Source organism: Poecile atricapillus, chromosome 1, assembly GCF_030490865.1.
Source record: "Poecile atricapillus isolate bPoeAtr1 chromosome 1, bPoeAtr1.hap1, whole genome shotgun sequence".
In the NCBI taxonomy this organism is placed as follows: domain Eukaryota; kingdom Metazoa; phylum Chordata; class Aves; order Passeriformes; family Paridae; genus Poecile; species Poecile atricapillus.
In genome coordinates this window covers 13,771,256-13,796,405 of record NC_081249.1, presented here as the reverse complement: position 1 = coordinate 13,796,405, position 25,150 = coordinate 13,771,256, and the positions used below count along the sequence as shown (strand labels likewise).

General features: G+C 46.8%; 1 protein-coding gene across 1 annotated transcript in view; it reads left to right on the top strand.

Annotated features, from left to right (window-relative positions):
* Positions 1-2,899: 2,899 nt before the first annotated feature.
* The window catches only part of PTCHD1 (patched domain containing 1), a 40,167-nt gene continuing 17,916 nt past the window's right edge, over positions 2,900-25,150 (top strand). The window contains exons 1-2 of the mRNA XM_058863133.1: positions 2,900-3,881; positions 16,049-16,709. Coding sequence (XP_058719116.1) covers positions 3,453-3,881; positions 16,049-16,709 — 1,090 coding nt within the window. The 5' untranslated portion in view covers positions 2,900-3,452. The remainder of the gene's footprint in view (positions 3,882-16,048; positions 16,710-25,150) is intronic.

Below are 25,150 nucleotides of genomic sequence, written 5' to 3'. Positions count from 1 at the left end.
AGCACGTGAGCGTGGGTCAAGGCAGTCTTTTTGCAGGGATCTGAGACTCAACAAATGCTCCCCAGTAGACAAATCTGCTCTTGAGGGCCGACTCAAACCCTGTGCTGATGCTGCCTTTGCGTCACATCTTCCCCATGCCCCTTTTATACTCTGTCCCCAAAAGTAGCTACCCTGAGGCATTTGCTTTGAAAGGACATAATCATATTGTTCCCCCCTCATTATCCCTATTCCCAGCATCTGCACCTCATTGTACGGTCATCTCTTCCCATCATTCTTTCTTAATTTAGTTTGGAAACTCTCTGGAGCAATGAGACATCATTATCTATTTTGTAAAGCGCCATTCAGAGCCGTAGCAGAGTGGCACACACATGTGATAGAAATCCTACCCTTCCATTTTGCTCCAAAAGAAATGCAGAGCAGGTTAATGCTCAGTGCTTGCTGTGCAGCACGTGCTGCCAGCTTTCCCCTTCCCCTGCAACAGAGAGCTCACTGGGCTTTGGTCTTCACAGAGTGCTGGGGGATGCCTCCAGATGTTCCACTCCTGACAACCACATTCCCACAGAATGCATTGTGACAGCAAGTTTTAGAGAGCCAGAGCAATGATGCTCAGTGCCAAGGTGATTTCACTACCTGCAGGGTCAGGAGTATGCAGGTTTCCCCTCTGCTTTGGTAACATCCCCAGGGTGCTTGCGGCACTGTAATGTACTCAGCACGGTTCCAGCACACACGCCTGAGCTCCAGTAGCACACGTCAAGCTGCCCCACATTCCCCCATATGTCCCTCCTCTATGGGCAACCCCACAGACAAACGCAGGGCATTTCCTTTGTCCAAAGGGAGGCAGACTTTTGTGGAGTGAAAACCCATGACTCTCTTTGGAAAGACATCATTTCCACTGCAGCAAACAGCACAGCCTGATGCTGGTTACAACAGGCAATAGAACTGACACTTCTCTGGGAAGACAGAGGAATATCCAGTACAACTGTTGATGCATCAGTTTTTTCCTCTATGCCCCTGCAAAAATGTGAATGTATTGTTAATGGTTGGGTCCAATGATCTCAAATAATTCTTTGAGTGTTCCTGGGGTGTACAGCTTACCCAAAGTTAATATGCTGAGAACTGGGCTAGATGTCAGATCCTCAAACTAGTTTTCCTGAGATACCCTGGAGAACTGTGACTTGGCCATTGGATGGTTACTGAAACAATTAATAATCTCCATTTTTAATAATGAGAAAATATCTTTAATGGAGACCCAAAAAAAAAAAACAGCACAGATGATACTGCCTGCAGCAATGACAAAAGTTCTTTACTTGTTGCTAATGATGTAGAGCACTAGGCACATCCCAACATTCCCTTGACACACAATGAGGTGAGTAAGCCTGTGTTCAGATCTGTGTGTAGTCACGGGCAGTGAGGGGAAAGTGCTGGACTGGGAGACAAGAGACCTGGGCTCTGAGGCCTGACCTAGTACTGGATGGTCACCTAAATTCGGGTCCAGTCCTCTGCCATCTCTGTGCTTCCATGTCCACCTTTGAAATGTTCTTTAAAATATTCAAATTAAATTTTCTTTCTTAAACTTACGTAGGACTGATACAAGCAGTGGGAACCCACCTCTGTGGGAGTGGAACCAAGCAGAGGCACAATTGTGTTACAAACTCCAGCATCCCTAGAGTGGGCACTCTAGATGCAGCTGCATTGACCTCATAGGCGGATCACTCTTGGAGTCATTTCTGGTCTTGGGCACGAAACACAGAAGAACCAGGAGATGTTGGGACCTTACCGACCTTGCCTATGGTTAATCAAGCCACTGACTCCCTCACCGTGTTACAAGTGAAACATGGAAAGAGTTTAGCATTCAAGCTGTGTGACCTAGCTGTGAGGAGACAGGAATGATGTCAAGGTTTTGTGCATGAAGTGTCCATGACAAAACATTAACTTAGGGTCAGACACTACTGAAATGTAAAAGGGAGGATGACTGTCAGCCTATTAACAAGCAAAACAGGGAGCCACTGCCGTTTTATGCAGCATTACATGTAATAGCCGTCAAACAGAAACTTCCTTTTCTCAGATTTGTAAAACCACCGGCCTGGGTAGTAACTGGACACAAATTACCAACACCTTTGGATTGGGAAGTAGCAGCTTGGGCCACGTAACAGCGCTAGGAATCAGCGTGCCCAAATATGCCAACAACCAGGGCATTTGTGCTCGTTTCTGCTATTTAAATACAATTTGTGTTTAAAAACGAGGCCGTGCCCCCGAACCGCATCCTGCGAGGACGGTCTGTACCTACACAGAGGTGGGCAGCGCGCTCAGCCACAGCCGCCGGGGTTGCGGGTTCTCGCTGAGGGAAGCGGCGGCGCTGCCGGGGCACGGCGCGGTGCCGGGGCTCCCCGCGCGGGGCACCGCCGGGCCAGCCCGGGGCGGCCCCGGAGACGATGCCAGCGGCCGGGGACCGTGAGACGGGCAGGGACAGCCTCGCCGCCGGCACCCGCTTTCCCTAATGGGCATGTGCGGCGCTCGCACATGCCCACTCGTGCCGCGCGGGGCCGGCGGGCTGTGCCGCGCCGCGCTGCCGGCGCCGCCGCGGTAGCCGTGCGGCGGGACCGCGGAGCGCACCGTCGGGCACCCCGGGACGCGGCCCGCCCTCGGTGCCGGGGGAACCGCCGGACGTTTCTGACGGCGGGTCCCCGCAACAAAGCCCCCCACGAAATACACCCAACTCCCCCTCCACGGGGGGCGGCCGTTCCGCGCCTCGCCGCCCGCCCGTCGGGGCCGCGGGCAGCCCGCACTGCCCCGTCGTCCCGGGGGCGGCGGTGCCGGCGGCGGCGGGCGGGGCCGGGCGGGGCGGGGCGCGCCGCGGCGTCCGGAGCGCGGCCGCGGGCGGGCGGCCCCGGCGGGAGGCGCGGCGCTGCGCCCGCCGCCCCGTGCTCGGCGCCGCCCGGCGTGGCCCCGCGCCCCTGGGCGGAGGGCGGCGGCGGCGGGGGCGCCGCGGAGGGCTTTACGCGCCCGCCCCGCCTCGCCTCGCCTGCCGCGGCCGGGGGATTAGTCAGCAGTCTGCGGGCAGCCCCGCTCCCGCGCAAACTCCGCGGCGGGGGCGGGGAGCGGCGCTTGCCCCTTCCCGCGGCGGGGCGGCGGCGGGGCTGCCCCCCCACACGCACCCCACACACACACACACACACGCACACGCACACACATACACACACACGCACCCCGGCGGTCCGTGCCGCCGCTCCGCGGCGAGGGGCGGCGGGTTGGGAAGTGAGGCACCGAGGGGCCGGGAAACTCCTCTCGGGCACGGCGGCGTTGCGGGAGGACGGGCGCCCGAGCCGCCCCGCGCACGCACACGGGCGGGCGGGCGCGCACACACACCGCACACACACGCACACGCGCGGCGGCGGCCCCCGGCCCCCCGCAGCCGCGGCCGGCGGGGAGGCGGCGCCCGGCGGGGCTGCCCCATGGTCTTGCGGGGGCCGTGGGGGAGCTGCGGGGGCCCCGGCGCGGCGCTCGCTCTCCTGCGCGCCCTCCGCACTAGGATGTTGCGGCAGGTCTTGCACAGGGGGCTGGGGACGTCCTTCTCCCGGCTCGGCCACTTCGTCGCCAGCCACCCGGTGTTCTTCGCCTCGGCGCCCGTGCTCATCTCCATCCTGCTGGGCGCCAGCTTCAGCCGCTACCAGGTGGAGGAGAGCGTGGAGCACCTCCTGGCCCCCACGCACAGCCTGGCCAAGATCGAGAGGAACCTGGTGGACAGCCTCTTCCCGGTGAACCGCTCCAAGCACCGGCTCTACTCCGACCTGCAGACGCCTGGGAGGTACGGCCGGGTGATCATCACCTCCTTCCGCAAGGCCAACATGCTGGACCAGCACCACACCGATCTCATCCTCAAGGTAACCCCGGCGGGTCCCCCGGCCCCGAGCATCGCCACCCCGCCTGGCCCGGCGCCCCGCATCCCGCCCCGCTCCCCGCACCTGCCCGCCGGCACGGACCCAGCCGCGCCTGCCGTGCTCTGCCCGCCCGGCACGGGCGCTGCCACCGCAGCTCCCCGGTCACCTCCCTGCAACAGTTGGGACGCCCGCCCGCCGCGGGGAGCCGGCACCGCTCCCCGCCAGCGCCGCGGGCTCCGCTCTCTTCCTCATCCTTTTTTCCCTTTTTTTTTTTTTTTTTTTAACCGACCAAACCCCCCCCCCTCCCCCCCCCCCCCAGTCTTTTTCTATTTTCCCCATTTTGCTTTTATTTGCTTTGGGTGAAGTGAGAAGGGCAGTCTGGCTTGCTTAAATAATTTTTTCGGCGTCTCTCTACTCGCGTGGCAGTTGTGTTCCCGAGTTAAGGTGTCTCGGGCTTTGATAAACTCAAACTTCAAAAACAGTTAGGTACCAGTCTATCAGGCTGCCAAGAATGGTTTTGGGGGCTGCTGCTGTGTCTGAACTGCACTTCTGCATGAAGAGGTGTAGCACAAAACCTTCTTCTCACTGCTCATCAAGGCAAATGACATAACTCAGCAGCTTATTTTTGGTGGGTAGTGGTTTTTCCCCCTCCACTCCCAGCCCACCACCACCGGTTTCATAGATGAAGAGAAAACCCAGCCCAGCTATAGACTGCAGGCATGGTGCAGCCTGTGCTGCCAGTTCAAGTTAGAGCAGGCAGCATCTTCCCACTTGAGCAGCACGGAGTGTGCGAGTCACAATCTGACAGGACATCTCACTGTACTATATATCATAACATGTCAGAAACCTGCGTTTCTTGAAGCTGGTGCTCTAGTTTATACCCCAGTAGTTTTGAACGATTGTGGAAAGAAAAACAGGGATTATAGATGCAAAAACTTGAGTGTTAAGAGGGTCGAGTTCACTCAAGAAAAAGGAAAGGAACATTTGGAAATAACCAGAGGTGTGGCTAGCTCAATCCTGCACATTTTTGCTGTTGCCTTTTGGAAGCCCAAAAGATTTCAGCATTGTTTTTTGTTTTGGTTTTTTTCCCCTGGATGTCAAACTGACAGCCCATATAAAAGCCAACGTTAATTCTTCTTAATCATATCAAGGAGTGTCTCTTCTAAAATGTAAAAACAGATGCAAACACCTATTGTAAGAGACTTCAGGGAGATCTCTCTCTTTACTAAACAATGAAATAACTGTTACAGTGAATTTATTTATATTTTATTTCCACTATAGGCACATACAGAACTGTGGTACAGAGCCGCTCACTATTTTCTGTTTTCCTTTTGACATATTACCGAACAGTAATGAACAAACATTTAATGAGTGTCGACTTGCTTACAGTAACAGCAGTGTTACTGGCGAATGAGAAAACTCCAGAGAAATTATTTTCATTCCTTCATTTTCTTGCACTCTGAATTGCATTTGCATCCAAATATGTGCACATTTACTCAGTCATAGGATAATAATGATAATGGATTTTTTTCTCTGTACTGCTTTCTCTGTAGATCTGTAGTTTTGTCAATAGCAAAGTGACACACAAATAAATGATATTCAGAATCTTTCTGCAGGCAAACTTCTGCATAACATCTATTACGTCAGCAAAAGAGGTATAACTTAGAAAGTTCTGTCAGTATTTAACACAGCCTCATTTTTAATAGACCAAATTAAATTAAAAAAAAATATTATTTTTCTTTTAGTGAGATAATGAACACCATTGCCATTTGATTGTTTAGACATTGTCAGGCGTGTCTGATGCATTATTTCCAACTCTTTACTTATCTAGTTAATTCCAATATGCTTTGTGTAGAATGGTTCCTTGTCCTGATTATGCTTCTGTTTGTGGGCAGAGGCAGGCTCAGGCAGCTGCCTGTCCAACCTTGTGGATGGCCCGGCCCCACGGGCCAAAGAACAGCCAAACAGGAGGGAGAGCTCCTAGCTCCCAACATTGTTATCTCTGTGATCATGCAGGACTGCATCCTCTTGTGTTAACAGGGCCCACCAAGGGAAGGAGAAAGAAAAGATGGCCATCAAGGTTTTTCTATACACATTCAGCTGCATGAAAGGGAGAAGGGGGCAAAGGCAGCCCCTGCTGCAGTCCAGAGCCAACCAACTCAAAGGACTGCACTTGTAAATAAGTGTCCCGGGTGAAACCACAGAGTAAATCCCACTCACATTTCTGAAGCTGCCGTGTAAGCACAGCCAGGGCAGAGAACATACACGGCAGCTTTTGCTTCTCTTTCCTTTTCCAGAGGATGACCTCCCCAAGGGAGAGGTTTTGCTTTAGAATAATGTCAGGTTGGACACTGGCTCCTCCCACACGGCTGTTTCTGCATCTCCACCCACAAGCAGGAGGATGGGAGACACGGAAGGATGGTTGTCCCAGGCAGGTGCTGGCTGCTCTTGGAGCACATCTTTTTGGTTTCCTTACCTGCCATATTCCAATTCATCTGCCAAAGAGGGAAAAGAATGAGCCTTGAGCATCTACAGCTTTCCTAGTCATGTGCCAAGGAAAGATTTTCCCTGAGTTAGGGAGAGGAAGAAGTCAGCTTCTGTTACTGTCCCTTAGTAAAGGGATACAAAGTTTTGGGCTCTGAGCGGTCGAAACTGAGATGTAGATGAGATGTAGACGGTACTGTCAAAAATTAATCAGTCTAACATCAAGTCAATTTAGTATTCAATGAAATTACTCTTGTGGTGACATCTCTAAAACACTCTGGTTAGCTTAGTGCAGTTCCTCATGGGCATATTACCAGCCTGAGAAAGTCACCATTGCCAGCACTGCACGATACCTTGTTGCTGTCTGGGAAGGGATTCTGGGCAGGGCTCAGCCTCAGGATTGTCTCAGCCCAGGGCTCGGGCAGCGCTCCCAGAGCAGGAGCTGCTGAAGGGCTCCCGCTGTCAGCGCACATCTGCCAGCGCCACGCTGCCTGCTCCCAGGACAGCCCCAGGTCCTGCTGGATGCACAAGCTGCTCCACAGAGTCTCTCCTCATTAGCAGAGAGGTGTGTGGCTGCCTTATAGAATAGTTTTGCTTTTGAGATGATGCCGAGTACTCTTTCATTTCTTATTTCTGTGTAAATCTGTATCAATAGTTCTCATAGCTCCCTGTAAGTGCTTACACCATTCTAGGCCTGCCATCCCAACGTTGCATTTCCAGCTGCCATAGTCATTTGCAGAAGGGAGAAATCTAAACATATCCTCAATCCCTGATCTTAAATAGGTGTTCCAATAAAAAGCCTTGGTAGAATCTCAGATATGGAAGAGATGCATCCTGAGACTGAGATATCGTGGGAGGACAATAATGAAATTTTACTTGCTGCAGTACCTGCTCTGTAGCTGAGCGTAGGGAACTGGCATCCTGTGCTGTTGGTGTGCAGGACGTTTCTCCCTCAAGATTTGTCTTTAAAGAGAGAGAGGTAGGACGTAAAAACACCTAATTGAAGAAAGTGTGCTTTTAGCCCTGTATTTCCCATAAGTGCTTAGAAAAGCAAAAATAATTGGGATATTTGGTGTGGACCATAATGCAGGGGTTCAGATGATTTTATAAAGTCTGTAGAAATTGTCCAAGAAAACCTAGAATCCCACCTAAAAATAGTGTTAGAACAGCCCCCCTACCATTTCATGGTGATATTTTCACTTGCAGCAAGAGACTTGTTAGGTTAAAGTCATACAGACTCACTGGGAATACAGAGCTAGACAGGTTTTTGGATCTCAGAAAATTTGTTCTAACTTAGAATTTGACACACTGTCCTTTTGAGTCTGTTTATTCCTGTATGCTTACACTGAGTTAACTGCACCATACTAAAGACTTTTTTTATTTAATATTTTCCTTTTTTTGCAGAACAATATTCTCTCTTCTATTTCCATTACTGTGTTTATAACAATAAAACAGTTCTAATTTTTTTTTTGTCAAAAAGTCCACTTAAGATATCAAGACATAAAGATGAAAAAGGATTGAAATGTAACATGCCTTACTGAAGGGGATTGTATTTGCAGTTCGCTTCTATAAAAATCTGTAGATGACAGGGTTTTTTTTCTTAAAGAAACCTTTACTAACTACAGATTTTTAGTGCTTGTAGACTGCTTCTCTCATAAACTGGCCATTATTTGATCTAGGTAACTGACTAAATATGTATTTGTACACACAAATGAAGTAAAGTCAGGTATTTCTGTTTAAGGACACGTTTATTTAAGAACTTCATAACTTCTGATTACTGCAGAACAAAACAATTCAGCTTCAAAATCTTGCAGACCTCATACTTGTTGGGGTTTTATTTCCTCTCTCTGCTCCTTAATTATTCTGTTCCTGTTAACGTGTGTGTTGGCACGCTCTGTCTACGGTCCTCACGGATTTCCTCACTTACTTTGTACGTGTGAGGAAATTCGTGGAGGAAACAACCATGTTTAGAAATAACCGCGTTCCCTTGTCTGTGGTATTCCCAATTGCTTTGCTGTAAAAACATGGCACACTTAAACCGTTATTCCCAAAGTCAGTGGAAGTGGGTTGTGGTTGTTCAGCTGAGCCGAAAGCTGGGTCTGTTGCAATCCTGAGTAGCACAAGGTATCCTTTTTTAGAAACTTTTGGCTACTTCTGAATGCCAGGACACAGGCAGTCAGCTGTGGATCTAGCAATGGATGTAGTAGGTCTCCACCTTCTCTGGGTAGCTCAGGCACTAAAAACACTTCTTGGGAAACAGTCAATAGAACATACAGTGCATTCTGCTGAAAACAAAATAAAGGATGAAGTCATGTCTTTAGAGCAAGGCTGTGAGATGAGGGGAAGAGTCCTAATACAAGAAAAACAAGGGTGTGAAAGCAGCAGAAGTGCAAGCCTGTTGTCATAGCAGCACAATGCTGCAGGGCTAAAATGTATCTTATGCGAAAACAGATGAGAATTAAGATACGCAGGTAAGATCTGGGCACAGCCAAGGAAGAGAGAAGGTAAATAGCACGTTGCAAGGACAGTATGGAAGTGAGTGTTGAAATCCCCGAGCTCCTAGTGTCAGCAGCAGCAGCTCCTCAGCGTGATTCCTGCAGGCAAGAGGGTTTGTTCTCTCCTGCAGGCACTGGTCTGTGCCAGGAGCAGAAGTCCTAAAGTCGCCTGTGCCTGGGAGGACAATCCCATCCCACTGGTGCCCACCACGCCCCGGCCCCACTGCAGTAGCACTGGCTGGGACAGGGCCCCTCCACTCTCCCTGCTCTTCACTCCGTGGTGTGATGCTCCCTACAGCCCTGCGCTGCTGCCAGCCGAGCAGCCCGTGCTTGCAATGCCCAGCATCCCGTGGTGCCTTGCCTCTCCTGCCTTGGAAGGTCAAACTTTGCTCCCCCTCTGACAAACAGAGCACATGGAGGACAGGTGTTTCCAGTAGGTGTCTGGATGTGTTGGCTGTGCTGGGGCCATCACCCCTCAGGGAGAGCACACGAGTGGGCAGGGCAGGTGTCAGAGGCCAGGGACATCTGTGTGTCACAGCCACCGAGACCAGGCAGTGTCACAGGGCTGAGGGAGAGCTGCCAAGGCTCCTATTGACCACATTTGTACTTCCTAAAAGCTGTGACAAGGCCCTGCCTTTAAGTTGGGGTTTACATCAGGAGATCCCCCTCTATCCTATTGGAAGCTAGAAGGAGGAGCCGAGTTGTTAACTAACACTGTGGGCTGTGAACCTGCAGCTATTAAGGTTTCCCTGTGGCACAGAAGGGGTTGTTCCTCGGCCTTCTGCTGGAGGAGCCCTTGGCAAGAGCCCCCTGAGAAGCAGTACAAAGATGGAAGGGTGTTCATGGAGGCATCTGAAGCGCATGGAGAAAACCACCTGTGGTGGAACTGATGCAAGATCAGACACAGGAGCAAAGTTTTATTCTTTTTCACCCATCAGGAAAAACTGGTCTTGTGGCTGCACACCAGGCTGTGCAAAGAGGTTTCTGCTGCCCAGCTGTCCTGTCCTCCAGCAGCAGTCAGCCCAAAAAACAGAGTGAGCTGCTCTCAGTGGAACAAACTTAGGCAGATTTACAAGGTGCCAGAATTAAGATGGTATTGATTAGAAAAGCTTCTCCACTTCAGATTAGAAAAGAAAAATCATATCTAGTGATTTTCTGTAGCTACCAAGAAGACAGATGGAAATGGAAATGCACGCACATCTGCCGCTTTGAGCACTAATAGTTGTCCCTCAGTTGATGACTTGTAGTTTGAACAATTTTTAGATTTTATTTTTTCTGAAAATTGTTTGGAGAAAAGATAAATCACTGTGTTTTGGACAGCTGAAAAAATTAGTTGCAGAAATAAATCCCGTGCATAATTAGTATCTTACCATCTCTTCAGGGAACCTGATTGTAGAACTGTGAGAAAAAGAGCCAAGCTACTCATAGCGATCCTTGCCGCTTGCTCTCCAGCTGTGACTTCTACTGTTTATCCCGAGCCATTAGGATCTGTTGGCTTGCTCTGTCGGCTGTGTGCACGCTCTTCACGCCTTGCTAGGCTGGCATGGTCACGAGGCCACTGCCCAGCACCCTCTTTGAACCTCTGTCCCGGACCCTCGGTCTCAGACTGACAGCAGGGCACAGCCCTGCCCAGGGGCTCCCTTGCCCTCCCTCTCTGCACCTTCTGATGCACTCTTGAAAGTTTAATTCTGCGCATATCTGCAAAACCTACAGTGGGGATTTTTTATAAATTAATCTGGAAGCTGTGCAAGTCTTTTCCCTCTCATAACCTTTTTACGTTTTGACTGAGGCCATCTCTTGATGTGAATAAAAAAGTACACTGCAAAGGTATGAAATGCCAGAGATTACTGAGATCATAGAAAAAGTGGAGAAATTTATAGCTATCCATTAAAGGCATTTTATCCTCTTCATTTTCCTTGGCACAAGTTACCTGTAAAAATTACTAAAAGAGTAAACCAGCTTCTCATAAAATGAAGTGTATATTTAAAATTATTGTCTTTATTCTGCTTTCTAGTTTTTCATTCTTGAACCCAAAACAGTGATAAAATTTTAAATAGTAGTAGGTAATGAGTTCAGAGCCTTCTCAGTCTGTCCTTCATAACCACAAGATCACACTTTTGTTTTATGAAAGCTGAGATTAAAAAAAAAAAAAAATGAAATCACAATACTTCAGACTCCAGGAATCATGGAAAAATCAGACTTGGTGAAAATGATAGCAAAAAAATTCTAAGAGTGGCACCATCAAAGAGCAAAGCTATTACTGGATTTGAACCATCAGATGGAGACTGCAAGACTAAATAAATCAAATAATAGCAGCAACAACAAAGTAATATGGCTTTGCAAAGATGATGCACCTGAGAGTAAAACACATCTGCGTGCCAGGTCATTTGCAGTGCAGGAGGACATCCATATATCTAGCTAGTTTTATCTCATTGGCCATTCATTGACTGTATGTCAAGTACAAAGTATAGTCGAGTCCTTACAATGAGTGATGTCCCCTATAAACACCACATATCACTGCTCAGCAGCAAAACCAAACATATTTTCGAGGTATGTATGATAAGCAGGAGGTAGTTGTACACATCCTCATGATTAAAAATGGTGTCTGTGACCAACCCAGCTTCCAAGAGACTCAGGGTGTGTTTTCGTGAGGTGGGCATGGGAGCTTGTCAAAGACTGAATGGTCCCGTTGCATTTTGCTGTCGCTGTCACAGTGGAGTTTCCCTGGGAGCAAAGCTGTGCCACCGGCACAGTGAGACCCAAGTGGGAAACTGGTGGTTGGGTCCCCTTTGCCCATAGATCTGATTGGGGTAGGAGATTATGTAATATGAGTTTAAAGGATTTCTGGGATTGGACCATTTTGCAGATGAATCAGCATTTCTAACACATCCCTGCTGGGAAGGGATCTGTCTCCTTCACAGGGAGGCTGCAGACTTCTTTGTTACCTGATTAAATTAACAAAATTGTAGTAATACCTTCTCACCTTTGAATTAAAGGATTTCTCCACAAAGCGAAGGGGTGCAGGTTTTTCTCACCCCTCCTTGTGGTTTCCTGCATCTTTTGCAGGGACTTAAGAATAAGAACAAGCTTTCCTTTCTGTCCTGACCATACATCTTCAAGTACAACTCTCTTGCCTTCGGGCTCAGCTTTGATGGCACTGCTGTAAGTTGTGCCATGCTCTGTACAGTGGAGAGCTGTCTCATAGAGCCCAGTGTAGGGCTTGGCCATCCCAGGGCACCCAAACTGACCCTGCTGGGGGCTCTGGTTCCTGGTACCTGTGTTCCAGGTAGGAGGTAGGAGGACCAGCAAAAATAAAACAACTTGAAGAACTTCCAGCCATGTTTTTCTGAGTCCCTGGTGCAAATGGCTTAGCCCAGGACAAGTGGAAGGATTTTTGCTTCCTGGCATCCCCTCCTGGGCCCATGGACAGAACCAGCTAGCAGAGCAGTGTAATTTCATCTGTCAGCTGTGCCACAGGCTTAAACATGGCTTGGTGTAGAGGTGTGAGACCAGTACAGCCCTCACCTGGAGATATTTGCTGAAAGGTATTTGTCTCCTGGTTGAAGCCATCATTCCTCTCTGTCTGAAATAAAAGTAAGCAAAGACCAAGACCAAGATTTTACCAAATGTGAATGACTAAAGACTAAAGGAAAACAATGTTCTAGAATTCTCTGTGGTGGGAATCCTGACCCAGACTTCATGTGCACGCAGGACACATCATAAATACCATTTTCGGAAGGGAGAGGGAAAGTCCAAGGAGCGGTCACTGTTCAAACAATGGGGAAAGGAAGAGGTGGATGTTATTATTTCATGTCTGAACACTTTCAGGGATCATGTGCCACCGTGGTGAGGGAGCTTGGGTGGTGCTGTGCAGTTCTCATGCTGCAGTGCTCTGGCATCTCAGCAGTAAACTAATTTTTGGTTCCTTGCACTGTTAGCTAGCTGAAAAAGCTGGAGTGATGAGCAAGCAGTTCATGTCTCCCTTCAAGAAAAAACATTCATTCAGATTTTGTTATCCCTTTAAATTTCTGTTTCTCCTAGTAGGATCAGTAAGGATAAGAACAGCTGGATAAATGAGGATCTGGTAGTCAGTCCTTTGTCCCAGAACTAGGTGCCAGGTTTATTCCGAGTATGGTTACTTGCTATTGCAATCCTCTGCGCTGAGGAGTGCAGTATGCATTATGCATTAGCATATTGCTAATGTTGATCCATCACACAACAGCCTTTACCATCAGACTGAAGTTTCCTGGGGGACTTGGTGTACCATAGGCAAGCCAAACTGCAGACTGCAATCCTTTGAACTCACAGGATGTGCCCCTGTAAGCTCTTGGAGCTTCTGTTGTCTGTGGAAACCAGTCACCCAGGGTTATGAGTGTGGCTCTCAATGGGTGGAAAAATCTGTGTGGCTGCAGCTGAATTCCAAGCATGGAAGCAGAAAGGAGAGTGCCATGGGACTGCAGCTCTCATCAGGGAAGAGGCAGCATCCTGTGGTTCAGGGGCTGCCACAGGCAAGCAGAGGGAGAAAGGAGAGAGCCTGCAGCCATGCTGCAGCACAGCCCTGCCCTGCACTGAAGCAGCAGAGGGCTTTCCTAGCATTGGGTCTGAAAATAGTGCAGATAAAGTGTGTTTGTCTTGAGAAGGAAGGTCTGGGTCAGGATTCCCAGTGCTGAATCCTTGGGCATGCTGGTGCAGTTCTCAGCATGCTTTGTTGGGATGGAGGGAATGGCAAGTTTTCCTCTTCTTTGGCTGTTTGCTGCCAATTTAAGACCAAACATTGTGGCCACTGGCAAAGCTCAGGATATCTCTCATGGCTTCTCTAAACTGCACAAGCTTGCAGCCAGCTCCAGGAGCTGCTCAGCTACCAGGATGTGCCAGGACACAGAGCTGTCTGCCTGCTTCCCTCTCTTCCCTCTCTTCAAAGCCTCATTGCTGAGAGGTGGGATGGGCAGGTCCTCCCCATGCAACGCCTGGTCCAGCCCAGCACGGTCTTGGAAGCACCAGGCCACTGCTGCAGAGCAAGCCTGAAATGATCATTTCCAAGAGGAAAGGAGTCTTTTAGGTATGACATTTAGCTTCTAGCCTTTCACTAAAGATGAAGTAATAGCTGTGATAGATGAGGTTATTTTATAACCTAAATATTAAAAGAAAATGCTTCAGATGTGGAAGGAAGCAAATGCTGCTGTGAGGCAGGGTGGGTAAATAGCAATATACACTGTTGGATAAAAGTTGCATGTCAGTTTAGTTTCTTCTGCATTGTGTCACTCCACAGATCCTCTCTGAAGGAGTTGTGTTGTGAATCTAATAAAGGCAGGAAATTCCTTCAATTCCTCCTGGTTTCCCTCAGCTGCGCTTCTTTATGTGACGTCTTGTTTTATAGCTGTTGTCAATGAAAACCATTCAGTAGCTCTCATTGCAAAAAAATTAAAATCAGATATCTGTCTTTGATCTGGTAAATCAGGGCATTTTCCCCAAACTGTAGTCATGTACAATAGAATTTGTACCAAAAAAACAGCGGAACTTTGCAACCCCAAACTGAAAAGATGGGAAATAGTCCCCATAGAGGTTAATTTCTTTGTCACGTTCCTGCAAATATTTTATTTTGGGTTTTTTTTTAGAAGAAAGTTGTGTGAAAGACCCTAATCTGTTGCACAGACAGTTAATTTTTTTTTTTCTCCTACCACAATGGAAAATTTTGCTTCTCACCATGCCCAGGTATCATGTTCTCAGAGTACTGTGAAAAGATTTGTTAGTTCAGTTCATTTCTCAAACTTATCTTCCTAGTGTCAGTATTGAACCATTATTTCTGTCAAAAAAATTAAAACTACTCAAAGGTGGAAAAATAGACCCCCAAACTGCTAGAGAAACAAGATGAGAATATAGGAATGTTGTCATCTTTGTCTATATGATGTCTCATTATCCTGAGGAATGGAGACAACATAACTAAATTTATACCCATCTCAGACTGTGCAATGTAATCACAAAACAATCAGAGTGATAGTACCATATAAAAGGGGAGGGAGGGTGCTGCAGATAAGTCTCAAATACCACACAGAAGTCTTTATGATTGTTTAGTTTCAACAGATGCAGGAGGTTAGCCAGGATTATTAGGCATTTTTTCCATTGCCCCCAGATGAGTGTATAAGCTCTACTCCTCTCCTGTACACTATCTTCTATTTTTTTAAACAGTGTTTGTCATCAGGCAGAATGATACATGTTAGCAAATTTGAAAAACATTGTAACCCTAGCCTATTAGGGCTCTTGCCGTATTTTAAATTTGTTGTTTCTTCTGTGTTGACTAAAATAAATTCATAAAGTGTTGCAGGAGTTTTCTATATTTTTTCAAAAAGAGATGGTAATTTTTTCTGCCTTTCTGATGCTCAAAAATAACTTATTTTTGGGGTCAGAGCTCAGGCAAGGCAAATTTCAGAAGGATGAGAAACAAAAAGGAAGGTGCACTAAGAGCTGCTAGACCTAACAATAACCTACAGACTCTAAAGTTAGGGGACCCTCACTAATTAACAGAACCTCTCAGAGAGAGCAAGAGAAAACCAGTGTGTGTGTCTCTGCCATTGCTTCCTGCCCTCAGACTACAGAGGATTTGATGGGCGAAAGAGGGAGGAGAAAAGAGGGCAAATTAGTTATTGCCAGATCTCTTTTCCCTGCTCTGCCATCGATCTCTACACATAGGACGTGCAGCTGTGGCCTGTCCTTTACTCACAGCGAGTGCTGGTCCCCTGCACTGCCAGCGCATCCTGCACAGGCGGCACACCTGCTCACGGTGCTCTTCTGCCTTCTGTACCTCAGGCTGGTCTCTGACAGTAACTGGGCAATCCTGAGCACAACAGTGTCCCTGGACATGGCTGGGCTTTAGCTGGACCTGTTGAGTTTGCTTATTTAGAGAGGCCAAACAGCAGCTGCGCTGGCACATATGCATGTCACATTATGCCAGAGTTACCAGCAAAGGACATAGGGGAATATTACTGCTGATTTGATGCATGTTTCCTTTTTTTTGTTTGTTTGTTTGTTGTTTTTGCAATGAGTGTGCTGTTAATATTGCAGTCACCTGAACTTTTGTTGTTGTTGCTTAGATCAAATAGAAAAGGGACGGCGGTGAGGAGCTGCTGTTGTTCTGGCTGCTACTGTGCAAGATGAACTGATGAATAACGTGTGTGATCTCTCTTTCCCTTGTAGTTGCACTCTGCAGTGACCAGGATCCAAGTTCAAAGACCTGGTTTCAATTACACATTTGCCCATATATGTATCCTGAACAATGACAAGACATGCATAGTGGACGACATAGTGCATGTACTGGAGGAATTAAAGGCTGCTCGTTCTTCTAATCGAACTAATTTTGCAATCACTTATCCGATTACTCACTTAAAGGATGGCAGGGAAGTGTATAATGGGCATCAGCTCGGTGGGGTTACTGTGCACAGCAAGGACCGGGTGAAGTCTGCGGAAGCCATTCAGCTCACCTACTACTTGCAGGCAATCAACTCCCTGAATGACATGGTGGCAGAGAAGTGGGAATCCATTTTTTGTGACACTGTTGAACTTTTCCAGAAATCCAACAGGAAAGTCAAAATGTATCCTTTCACTTCCTCTTCGCTGAAGGAGGATTTCCAGAAGACGAGCAGGGTGTCAGAACGCTACCTGATCACAAGCTTGGTCCTTGTGGTCACCTTGGCCATTCTCTGCTGCTCCATGCAGGACTGTGTCCGCAGCAAACCCTGGCTTGGCCTGCTGGGATTGCTGACAGTGACCCTTGCCACCTTGACTGCTGCCGGGATCATCAATCTCACTGGTGGGAAATACAATTCCACCTTCCTGGGAATCCCCTTCGTCATGTTAGGTAACTATCTCCTCTCTCTTTTGTGTGTTTGTGCCTCCCTGACACATTTCCCAGCAAGCAGACAAGCATCACTGCATGGTTCCTGTTGTCTCATTCCTGCAGCGCTGCCCCGTGCCAGATCCATACTGCCTCTTTTCCTAAACTGGTTTTATGGTGCCTGGATGTTAAAATCACGCCTGGGGCTCCAGTATGGCGTAGCACAATGCCGTGGGACGTGGAGTCTGTGCAGTAGCAAGGAACAAGGATGTGCAAATGCCATGCCTTTTGCAGAGAGGAAGCCCAGCTGCCGCTTCTCTGTGGATGTTTGATTCTGGTTTCAGAGAGAGACCTTTGCAGTGGTCCCCATGCAGCACTGACAGCCTCAGCTGTGCTGGCAAATCAAAGGGCGGCCCATGTTGGGCATTTAGGGAGTGCTGGCTCCTTTGGAGACCACAGCGATGCTGTCCTGGTTGGCAGGTGCCTGCCTGTGGGATGAGTGGTGCTTGGTTCTGGGTTGCATTTCTCCATAAGTCCCTGTGTTGGCTGAGCAAGCGTAGGGAGGGTTTCACAGCCCTGGACGAGAGAACTTTGACACCCCTGGTCAGGATGGACCTGCAAGCTCAGCAGCAGCACATCCCACGGCAGAGGGAAGCAGCACTGGCTGCTCCCTGGCTCCTGTGCCAGCAGAGAGTTCTTTATCTCCCTGGGTTTTGTACCACCTTCACTCACTGCGGAGTATGGAGTGGTTTCAGTTTGTTTTGTTTTCTTTGAGGGTAGGAAAGGGGAAGGCAGAAGTGTGGTCATCTTGCTCCCAACCCAAAGTCAGGGCCCTCTCCTGCTGGCACCAGGCAATTTGTGGGAATTCTGCGTGTTGTCTCCAGAGAGACAGGAGGATTTCACGGGAGACAAAACGAGAGCTCTGGAGAGTTCACAGCCTCTTTGTTTGTGTTTGGTTCATAACCAGTGTGAAAAGCTTTGTGCACTGTAGGTGTTTAATATGTCCTTGTTCACGCCATTATTCATTTGTGGAGAATAATACATGCATTGATTTGATCACAGCTTCCCCAGCTGAAAATCAGTGCTCAGTAATACTTCAGGTTTCAAGTGTAAGTGTCTCCACTGACTTAGTCACATCATGTAGTGATATGACACGTTTTGAGCTATTTTTATATCCAGCACCAGGTTCCTGTGCCGTGCTGGTACTGTAGGGCTGCTGCACTGTGGTATTGTTGCGCTTTAATTAAAGACTATGCTTCAGTGCATCACACTACCAGTTAACATACAGAATATATTCAGTGACAAACAGAATTCAGCTACATTACATCGGCTGTCATCTTCAGATGACATCGATGAAAATTAAACTACATTGTAATCTAGAGGAAATGCAGCACAACAAAGTCAGAGCCAAAAGAAGGGTATCTTTCTGACCTGAGTCTCTGGTTTCTTTGGTGGGTTTTTATGCCTGTTCATGTATTATAAAATTCAATTCCTCAAACTAAGTAGCATATATTAAGTGTAACTTTAGATAGGAGGAGATTTTCAGATGTGTTACAAGAGTAGCAGAAAAGCAATCTAATGTCCAGACATATGAAGTGAAAGTTCATGAGGAAACTGACTCAAAAATATGAAATATTAGCTTTGTTTAGGGATCAAATATCTGCTCACTGGGACAACCTTTCAGATCTTTAATTTACTAGCAGTGACAATGCTGAGACTTGAAATCTTCAAAGACATACAGATAACTATGAAAAGTTTCACATGTCTATTTTAGTGGTCCTTTAAGTGCCAAGCTGTACAGTCAACTCAACTCTTCTTTTCTTTTCCTTTTTTTTTTTTCTTTTTCCTTTTTTTTTTTTTTTTTTTTTGGTCTTCCTTGGTTGAAGTATTCCACTCTTAAAAGGGCAGCTCAGCTCCCACTGTGAACAAGTCAAGATAGAGCAGCCAAGTTCACGTAAATCTTGCCTGCTTCCCCAGCTGCATCAAATCTCCCAGGGGATGGGAATATCAACAGGTGAACAGAAGGCACTGACAGCATTTTGGAGTTTTTAATGAGAACTGTTTTAAACTGGCAGATAGCTAGAAAGGCAGGTTGGCCTTTTTTTTTTTCCTGAAGTACAACAGAAAGATGCAGCGTGCGTTTTGAAATTTATTTCATACCTAGATGTTGTTTGGTTATAAAGGATGTTTTAAGTCAAGGAAACTGAAGGCTACAGACACCAAGAACTTTCCATTATAGCCCACTGAACTGCTTCCACTTAATTTCAGAGACCATCAGATTAGATCATAGATTAACTGACCTTTAGAAAGCTAAAGGATTTCTGGCTAACGATGTAGCCCTGTATCTATTACTCATAATCTCATGGCTAAAAGCAGAAATGAGATAGGAAAAATTATTACACCGGACACATTTCAGGCACGGCCCCTTTACTGGTGTACATCATTAATGAAGCTTCCCTGGTTTATAGCAGCTGAGGATTTTTAACTTTTCATCAGCGTTGCGGAGGCGGGGGACACTCTCCAGACATCATTTGACACAGGATGAGATTACATCTTTCATAACAGATAGTTTTCATCATGCACTTTGTCTTCTCCTTGGACCACTTCCTCCTGTGTTTCACTGCACAACCACTACAGCATTTGCATCATGTCTAACCTGAATTCCCCTTTTGTTACTTAGCTGTCCTCCTCATTTATCCACTGCATCTGGAAAATAATTTATTTTCTTTTTCTTTGCATATTTGGTACCACTCTCATTTTCCCAGTCTTCCTTTTCATCCCAGATTTCCTCAGACTATGTTTACCAGACTTCCAGCAATCTTCTTACTTTTGGCCATTCCACATCTTCTGTGGAGTGTGGTGCCTAAATCCAGGCACAGGATTCAGACTGAGGCTTTCAGCAGCACGTAGAGTAGGAGGATGATTTTTCACATCTTTCATACAGCACTGCTGTTCATACATCGCCATATGTCATTCATTCTTTTCTCAGCAGTATGAAATGGCTGGCATTTGGTTGGTGGTACATGGTAATTCACAGATCCTTCATGTCATTTTCTACCCTGTTTTCACAGTCATTTATTCCAAACAACATGTAGAAGTTTGCCCTTGTCCTTACTGAATTATAGCTTGTTTATCTCACACTATTTCTCCTCAATAAGTGTATCTGGAGACCATCACTGTCTCCAAGATGTATTAGCTGGTCAGCAATGTTTTGCAATTACCAACCTTTTTGTATTTCAAGAATTGCTTTCTGAATAGGTTGTCCAGTCACAAGCCCATTCTAAACATATAGGCAGTATGTCTGGAAAATAGTCTGATCAAAGTGCTTTGTAATACTTCTTTCATTCATCCTGTTTTCTGTGACATCCCTTATTCATCAGCCATTTCCAAGAACAAACAAGCTACAGTGAAGGGTACTAGCCTCTGTAGATGTTGAATCCTGAGCTTTTGCATCAACAGGGAATTTTAAAAGTTACTAAATTATCATGATTTACCAAATCACAGTCTTAAGCTCAGGCTGTGTAAGTGTAGGCAGGAATATCTTGATTTTACTCCACCTGCTAAATATGACATGCCAGTTTAAACACTTCATACTTTGGTTTTAATCTTGGTAGTTTATTCTGATTTATTTTACTTTTTAATTAAGGCAGATTAGTGTAACCCAGCTTACAAAAGATCACTCTACATAGTATGAGTATGTCACTACTGTGACAATTTTTATGGTGGGGCAGATTACTTTTTTGCCATTCCTGATTTCTAACTCAATGGCAAAAACTGAAGCCAGGAGAAATGTTGCCAGAGACCCCCTTCCCCAGCAGATGCTAAAAGAGTGAAGGTTCCCTTTGGTGCCTGGAGGTCCAGCTGTGAGAGGCAGGCAGGAGGCTAGGGCTGGCCTGAGCCCCACTGAGGGGCTGTGGGGTGAGGGCAGGCTGGCTGCAGCCACTATTTCCTCTGGGATATCTTGTCAGGTCAAACTGGGAACTGTTCTTCTCCAGCTACAGGTTAACATAGGTACTTCTAACCTGAAAGTGAAGCCTAAAACCTGGGAGAATTAGCAGGTTCCCACCATTTGTCTGGACGTAGTATGAATTAGCATATGTCTCTGTGGTTTTATAAAACTGCCATCCACATCTACCAGTGTGCAAACAAGTAATTTAAGGACAAGTTTGCTGACATGCCTAGTTCTTGTGGAATACTTTTCTGAATTAGGGCTGTTCATTTTTGACCATAGAAACAAAAAAAAAAAAAAGAATTCTACAACTAAGTTGGATTTAAAGTAGCTGATTTATAGTGTCAGCTGAAAAACAGAATTAAAATTCTGATTTCCTGTTGCTTTCTTCATTAAAAACTACAGATGTTTGGTCTGGCACAGATGCTAATATATCCATCACAAGTTTCCCTTACACATTAAATGCTGTTTAAAAACTGTCAAACCTTTAAAAATACCGTTTTCTTCAAAAAAATCACAGTGTTACCAAACAAATCATTAGACAACAACCAGAGATGTCTGAACAAGTTTTTGGCGTGACTTTTTTTTCTTCTCAGAGGCAGAGTGGAACCTAGGCACTCAAAAGAAAATTGCAACATAGCCCTTTGCACTGCAAACTAGCAATGTGTTTGCTGTTCCTTCAGAAATGAATACAGCTTAACTCGGGGAGAAGTGGCTCTCTTCAGCTGCCAAATTTGTGAAAAGCATCGGCTGTGTGAAACCGCGGTGGAACGCCAGGCGCTGCCAGATATGGGCAGGGACACAGGGCCAGCTCCGAGAGCTTATATTTAGCCTCCAGTGCTGGCAGGGGAAAACCAGGTAGAAGTTATGAGAGTGGCTTGAGCTTGCAGCACACTGTAAAAGGAAATGATAGCCAGCCGTGTGTGAAACTCATCAAAACCAGGGACAAAGGAAAACCCCTTCTTACAACCTCCATCGCATAGTGCCCTGCAGCATGCTCCTTCTGGGAAGAGAGAAAAGTCAGCAGAGAGATCCAGGGAGGGATGAATGGGAAGGAGCAGGTGGAAATGTCAGGCAAAACCCAGGCAGGGTCTTCCTGAGGTTCAGTCCCAAGTGGAGGAAAGTCAGGGGGAGAAGGACACCCTTGCAGGGCTGTGTCTGGCGGGAGGAAGCACAGGAGCAGGTGAGGTGTGGAGCACTCTGGAAAGTACCTGGAGGAACCAGGGCTCATACTGGCACCTTACAGATGCAGAGGAATTCCAGTCACTTCTTAGAAACACAGATTTGTTGGACACACACCTTCCACGTGACTTGCCTGGGGAAGAACTGTGCTGATGGAGGAGTGAGCTGAGATACTGGTACAGGGGCTTTACAAATGCAAAAAGTTGGAGCCCCATAGATGGGATCTGAGGTCAGAGACAGCTGGGAAAGAAGGTTGGAAGAAAAACAGTAACAGAAGGAGAGGGGAGGTCAATGTGTTTGATGATAGGAGTGAAAAGCACAGGAGGGCAAGTGAGAGGACTGCTGAAGGTTAGAGACCCTGAAGGCAAGAGGCAACTAAACCAAGCAGGGCATCTGACCACCAGATCAGAAAACCTGAGGTGCTCAGGCCAGCACACACCAGTACATGGGGCTCACTGGTGCTGTGTCTTGGTGCCACTAAGGCACCTGGCCTGGCTGCTGCTTAGTTCTCTGGAAGAACATGCTGATGGGAAGTTGCAATGTATGCCAGATTTATACACCCAAAAAGCATTCATTATCCTCCCTATCAAGCATCCAAGTGTTTGCTATGTTCAGTAAAGCTGAAGAGTCAACACTGGTTACATATAGAGAGTTTCAAAGAGACAGAAGCAGCCCCTCCACAGGTCTCCTCAGTGCCCTTCCCTTCACACACAGAGGTAACACACATCCCTAGATGTTTGACCTTGTATAGTATTTTTCCACCAGTTTTCCTGCTGTCAGTTAATAAAAATGTGGAGCTTACTGAGTCTGGCTTTTTATTCCCCAGCTAAACTTTCTCACTCTACCTCTCCAAAGACTCTGCTGTCTTTTCATGCTGGGAGGAAGCATGTCCTCCTTCAGCTGGCTCAGCTGGCTGCCCCCGTGTCCCTTTCTCCCATCTCATCCATCTCTTTTGCAATATCTGGCAGCCTCCTCCAGCAGGTCTCACCCATCTTCCTGTTCCAGGCCATGGCATCTTCTTCCTAATGCCTGCACAACTCCCTGCATCTTTTGGTCTCCCTAAGTTTCCTTCATCTTTTCTGCTATTTTTCACATTCCTGTCAGTGTGCCATTCCCTCTGCCATTTTGGTTGGGTTTTCTTTAAATTTCTCCTCTCTCATCCTCCTCTCTTCTCAGCCCCAGCTGGGCCCATTGCTCCCATCATTTTCCCTATATCCTTCAACAACTTCCTTGGCTCTCAGATAGGTCCCCTCTATACCCTGCAGTTGTATCTCAGCTGCTTCTGATTTCCCAGTGATTTCCATCATTCATCCTTTCCTTTTTCATACTGCCAAAGCACTCCAAGAGTGCCCTGGAAGTACACTTGGTTTTTTGTCACTCCATCTGCTCAGCTTTCCCAGTTCAACCCTGCACAGCTCAGTTACAGTCCTAAAGCATTTTGTGGTTTGTTCCTTTCATCCCTCTTCTAAGAAATGAATCAAATTATCTGGTTTTATCTACCCTGAACAGACAGAATCCCAGGCGTGTCATTTTCCTCATCATGCTTTTTTCTTCTCTCTTTTCTGTCCTCAGTTCCTCAGTCTTTTGTGACCTCTCTAAGCAGCCATGCATCTTCTATAGTCCTTCAAGCATCACCTGGCATTTCTGTTCCTCATGTGGAAGAGGGAGTAGGAGCAGAAGTAGGTTCCCAGGCTAGCCCTCCTCACTCAGTGTAGCAATTAGTCCTCACCAAAGTCAGCACTTTCCACCCAAAGTGGAGCTGATTAATCACCTCCTCCACCTGCTGGTCTTCCTCATCCATCTCTCCTTCTGAAGGATGATTCTCAAGCCCCTCAAGAAACCCAAACACAGAAGCCACTGTTGTATGGGAAGGAAATAGAGTTGAAAACAAATGGTGGCAGACTGTTTTGTTTAGGCACCAGCCCTTTCCTGAGCAGTGCAAAAGCAGCAGGTGGAGCTTGCAGCTGGCACACATTGCACACAGCCAACATGGTGTCTGAGTTCCCCCTTCACCACCACAAAGCCCAGTGAAATCCCTGCACACGTACACAGTTCTTGGCTTCAGAAGTCTGCTGATGACTCAGATAATTTACAATGTTTTTTGGAAGAGAGGAAGTCAGTCCAGAGAACATCTTAATGTTGAAACCAAGTGCTGTACAGCCATTTCCTCTTCATTTCTGGTGCCCCAATACACACTTGTGAAAAGTATGGTGCAGGTGATGCAGCATGCTCAATGAGCATTCATTTATGCAAAGAGTAACATAAAGTTGTTACACTTTTACTGCCTTCATTCTTTTGACTGCGGGAAACTCGGTGCATGCAAGGGCTCAGTGGAGGTTGTCAGAGGTGTCCCAGTCACAGGTACCAAGAATTTGGCACTGACATCCTGATTTTCTTCAATAAGTGAAGTCCCTCAAGAGAAACTTTCACATATATGAGAATATACTGGAAGTTCAGAGGTTAAAGAAAGGAACCCTTTCTCTCTATACATGTAGGATATGTGTGTGTGTGTGTGTGTGTGTGTGTATACATATATATGTATGTATATATGTTTGGGGTACACTTTATGCACTGGGCCTGGGTGATCAATGAAGACCTGGGAAGCACCAGCAGGAACTGATGTGACTTCATTTCATTTCATTTGACTGTAAGAGAGATGGTTCATGTTGTAAGCTTCAAATAAATTACATTCCCCCAAATAGGCAAAAGCCTAGAGGCTTGTGTGCAGAAAGGGGACCAATAATTTTCAGCTCATCAAACCTTTGGTGGAGAATCCAGAGGTGGAGTAAATAAACTGGAATAAGTCTGGATACTTTGTGAAAAGCCCAAGTTGAGTTCCAGATTCATAATTTTTTTTCTTTTTAATCAGTAAAAATAGTAGATTGGATGTGCTTTAACTGAGTATTTGCAACTTTCTGAACATTGTGTTTCACATATGGTTGATCTGTATATTATGAGTAAGAGTAGTGACAAACATCACTATAACAGGAGAATTTAAGTGTATGCCTGAGATGTTGCAGTTGTAGCTTTCTCGCCAGAAAAGGAGGAACTTGAAGTGTGGTAAACAAATCCATATTCCACTGGCCCATGTTCCACTGGGACAGCACTCCTAGAAGCAAATGATATTTTAGCTTGTGGCCTTAGAAATTTAAAGCACGTTTAAAACACGTTTGCCCCAAATGTACCCATTATGTCTTACTCCATCTTCCGGAGGTTTGCTGTATGTCACTTGGCTGTGCTGTAACATGGTAAACATTAACCTAGCACAGGTGATTGCATGAGGCTCTTGACTTTCAAGTGCTTCTTTTACACAGCATGCATAAAATTTGTCCAA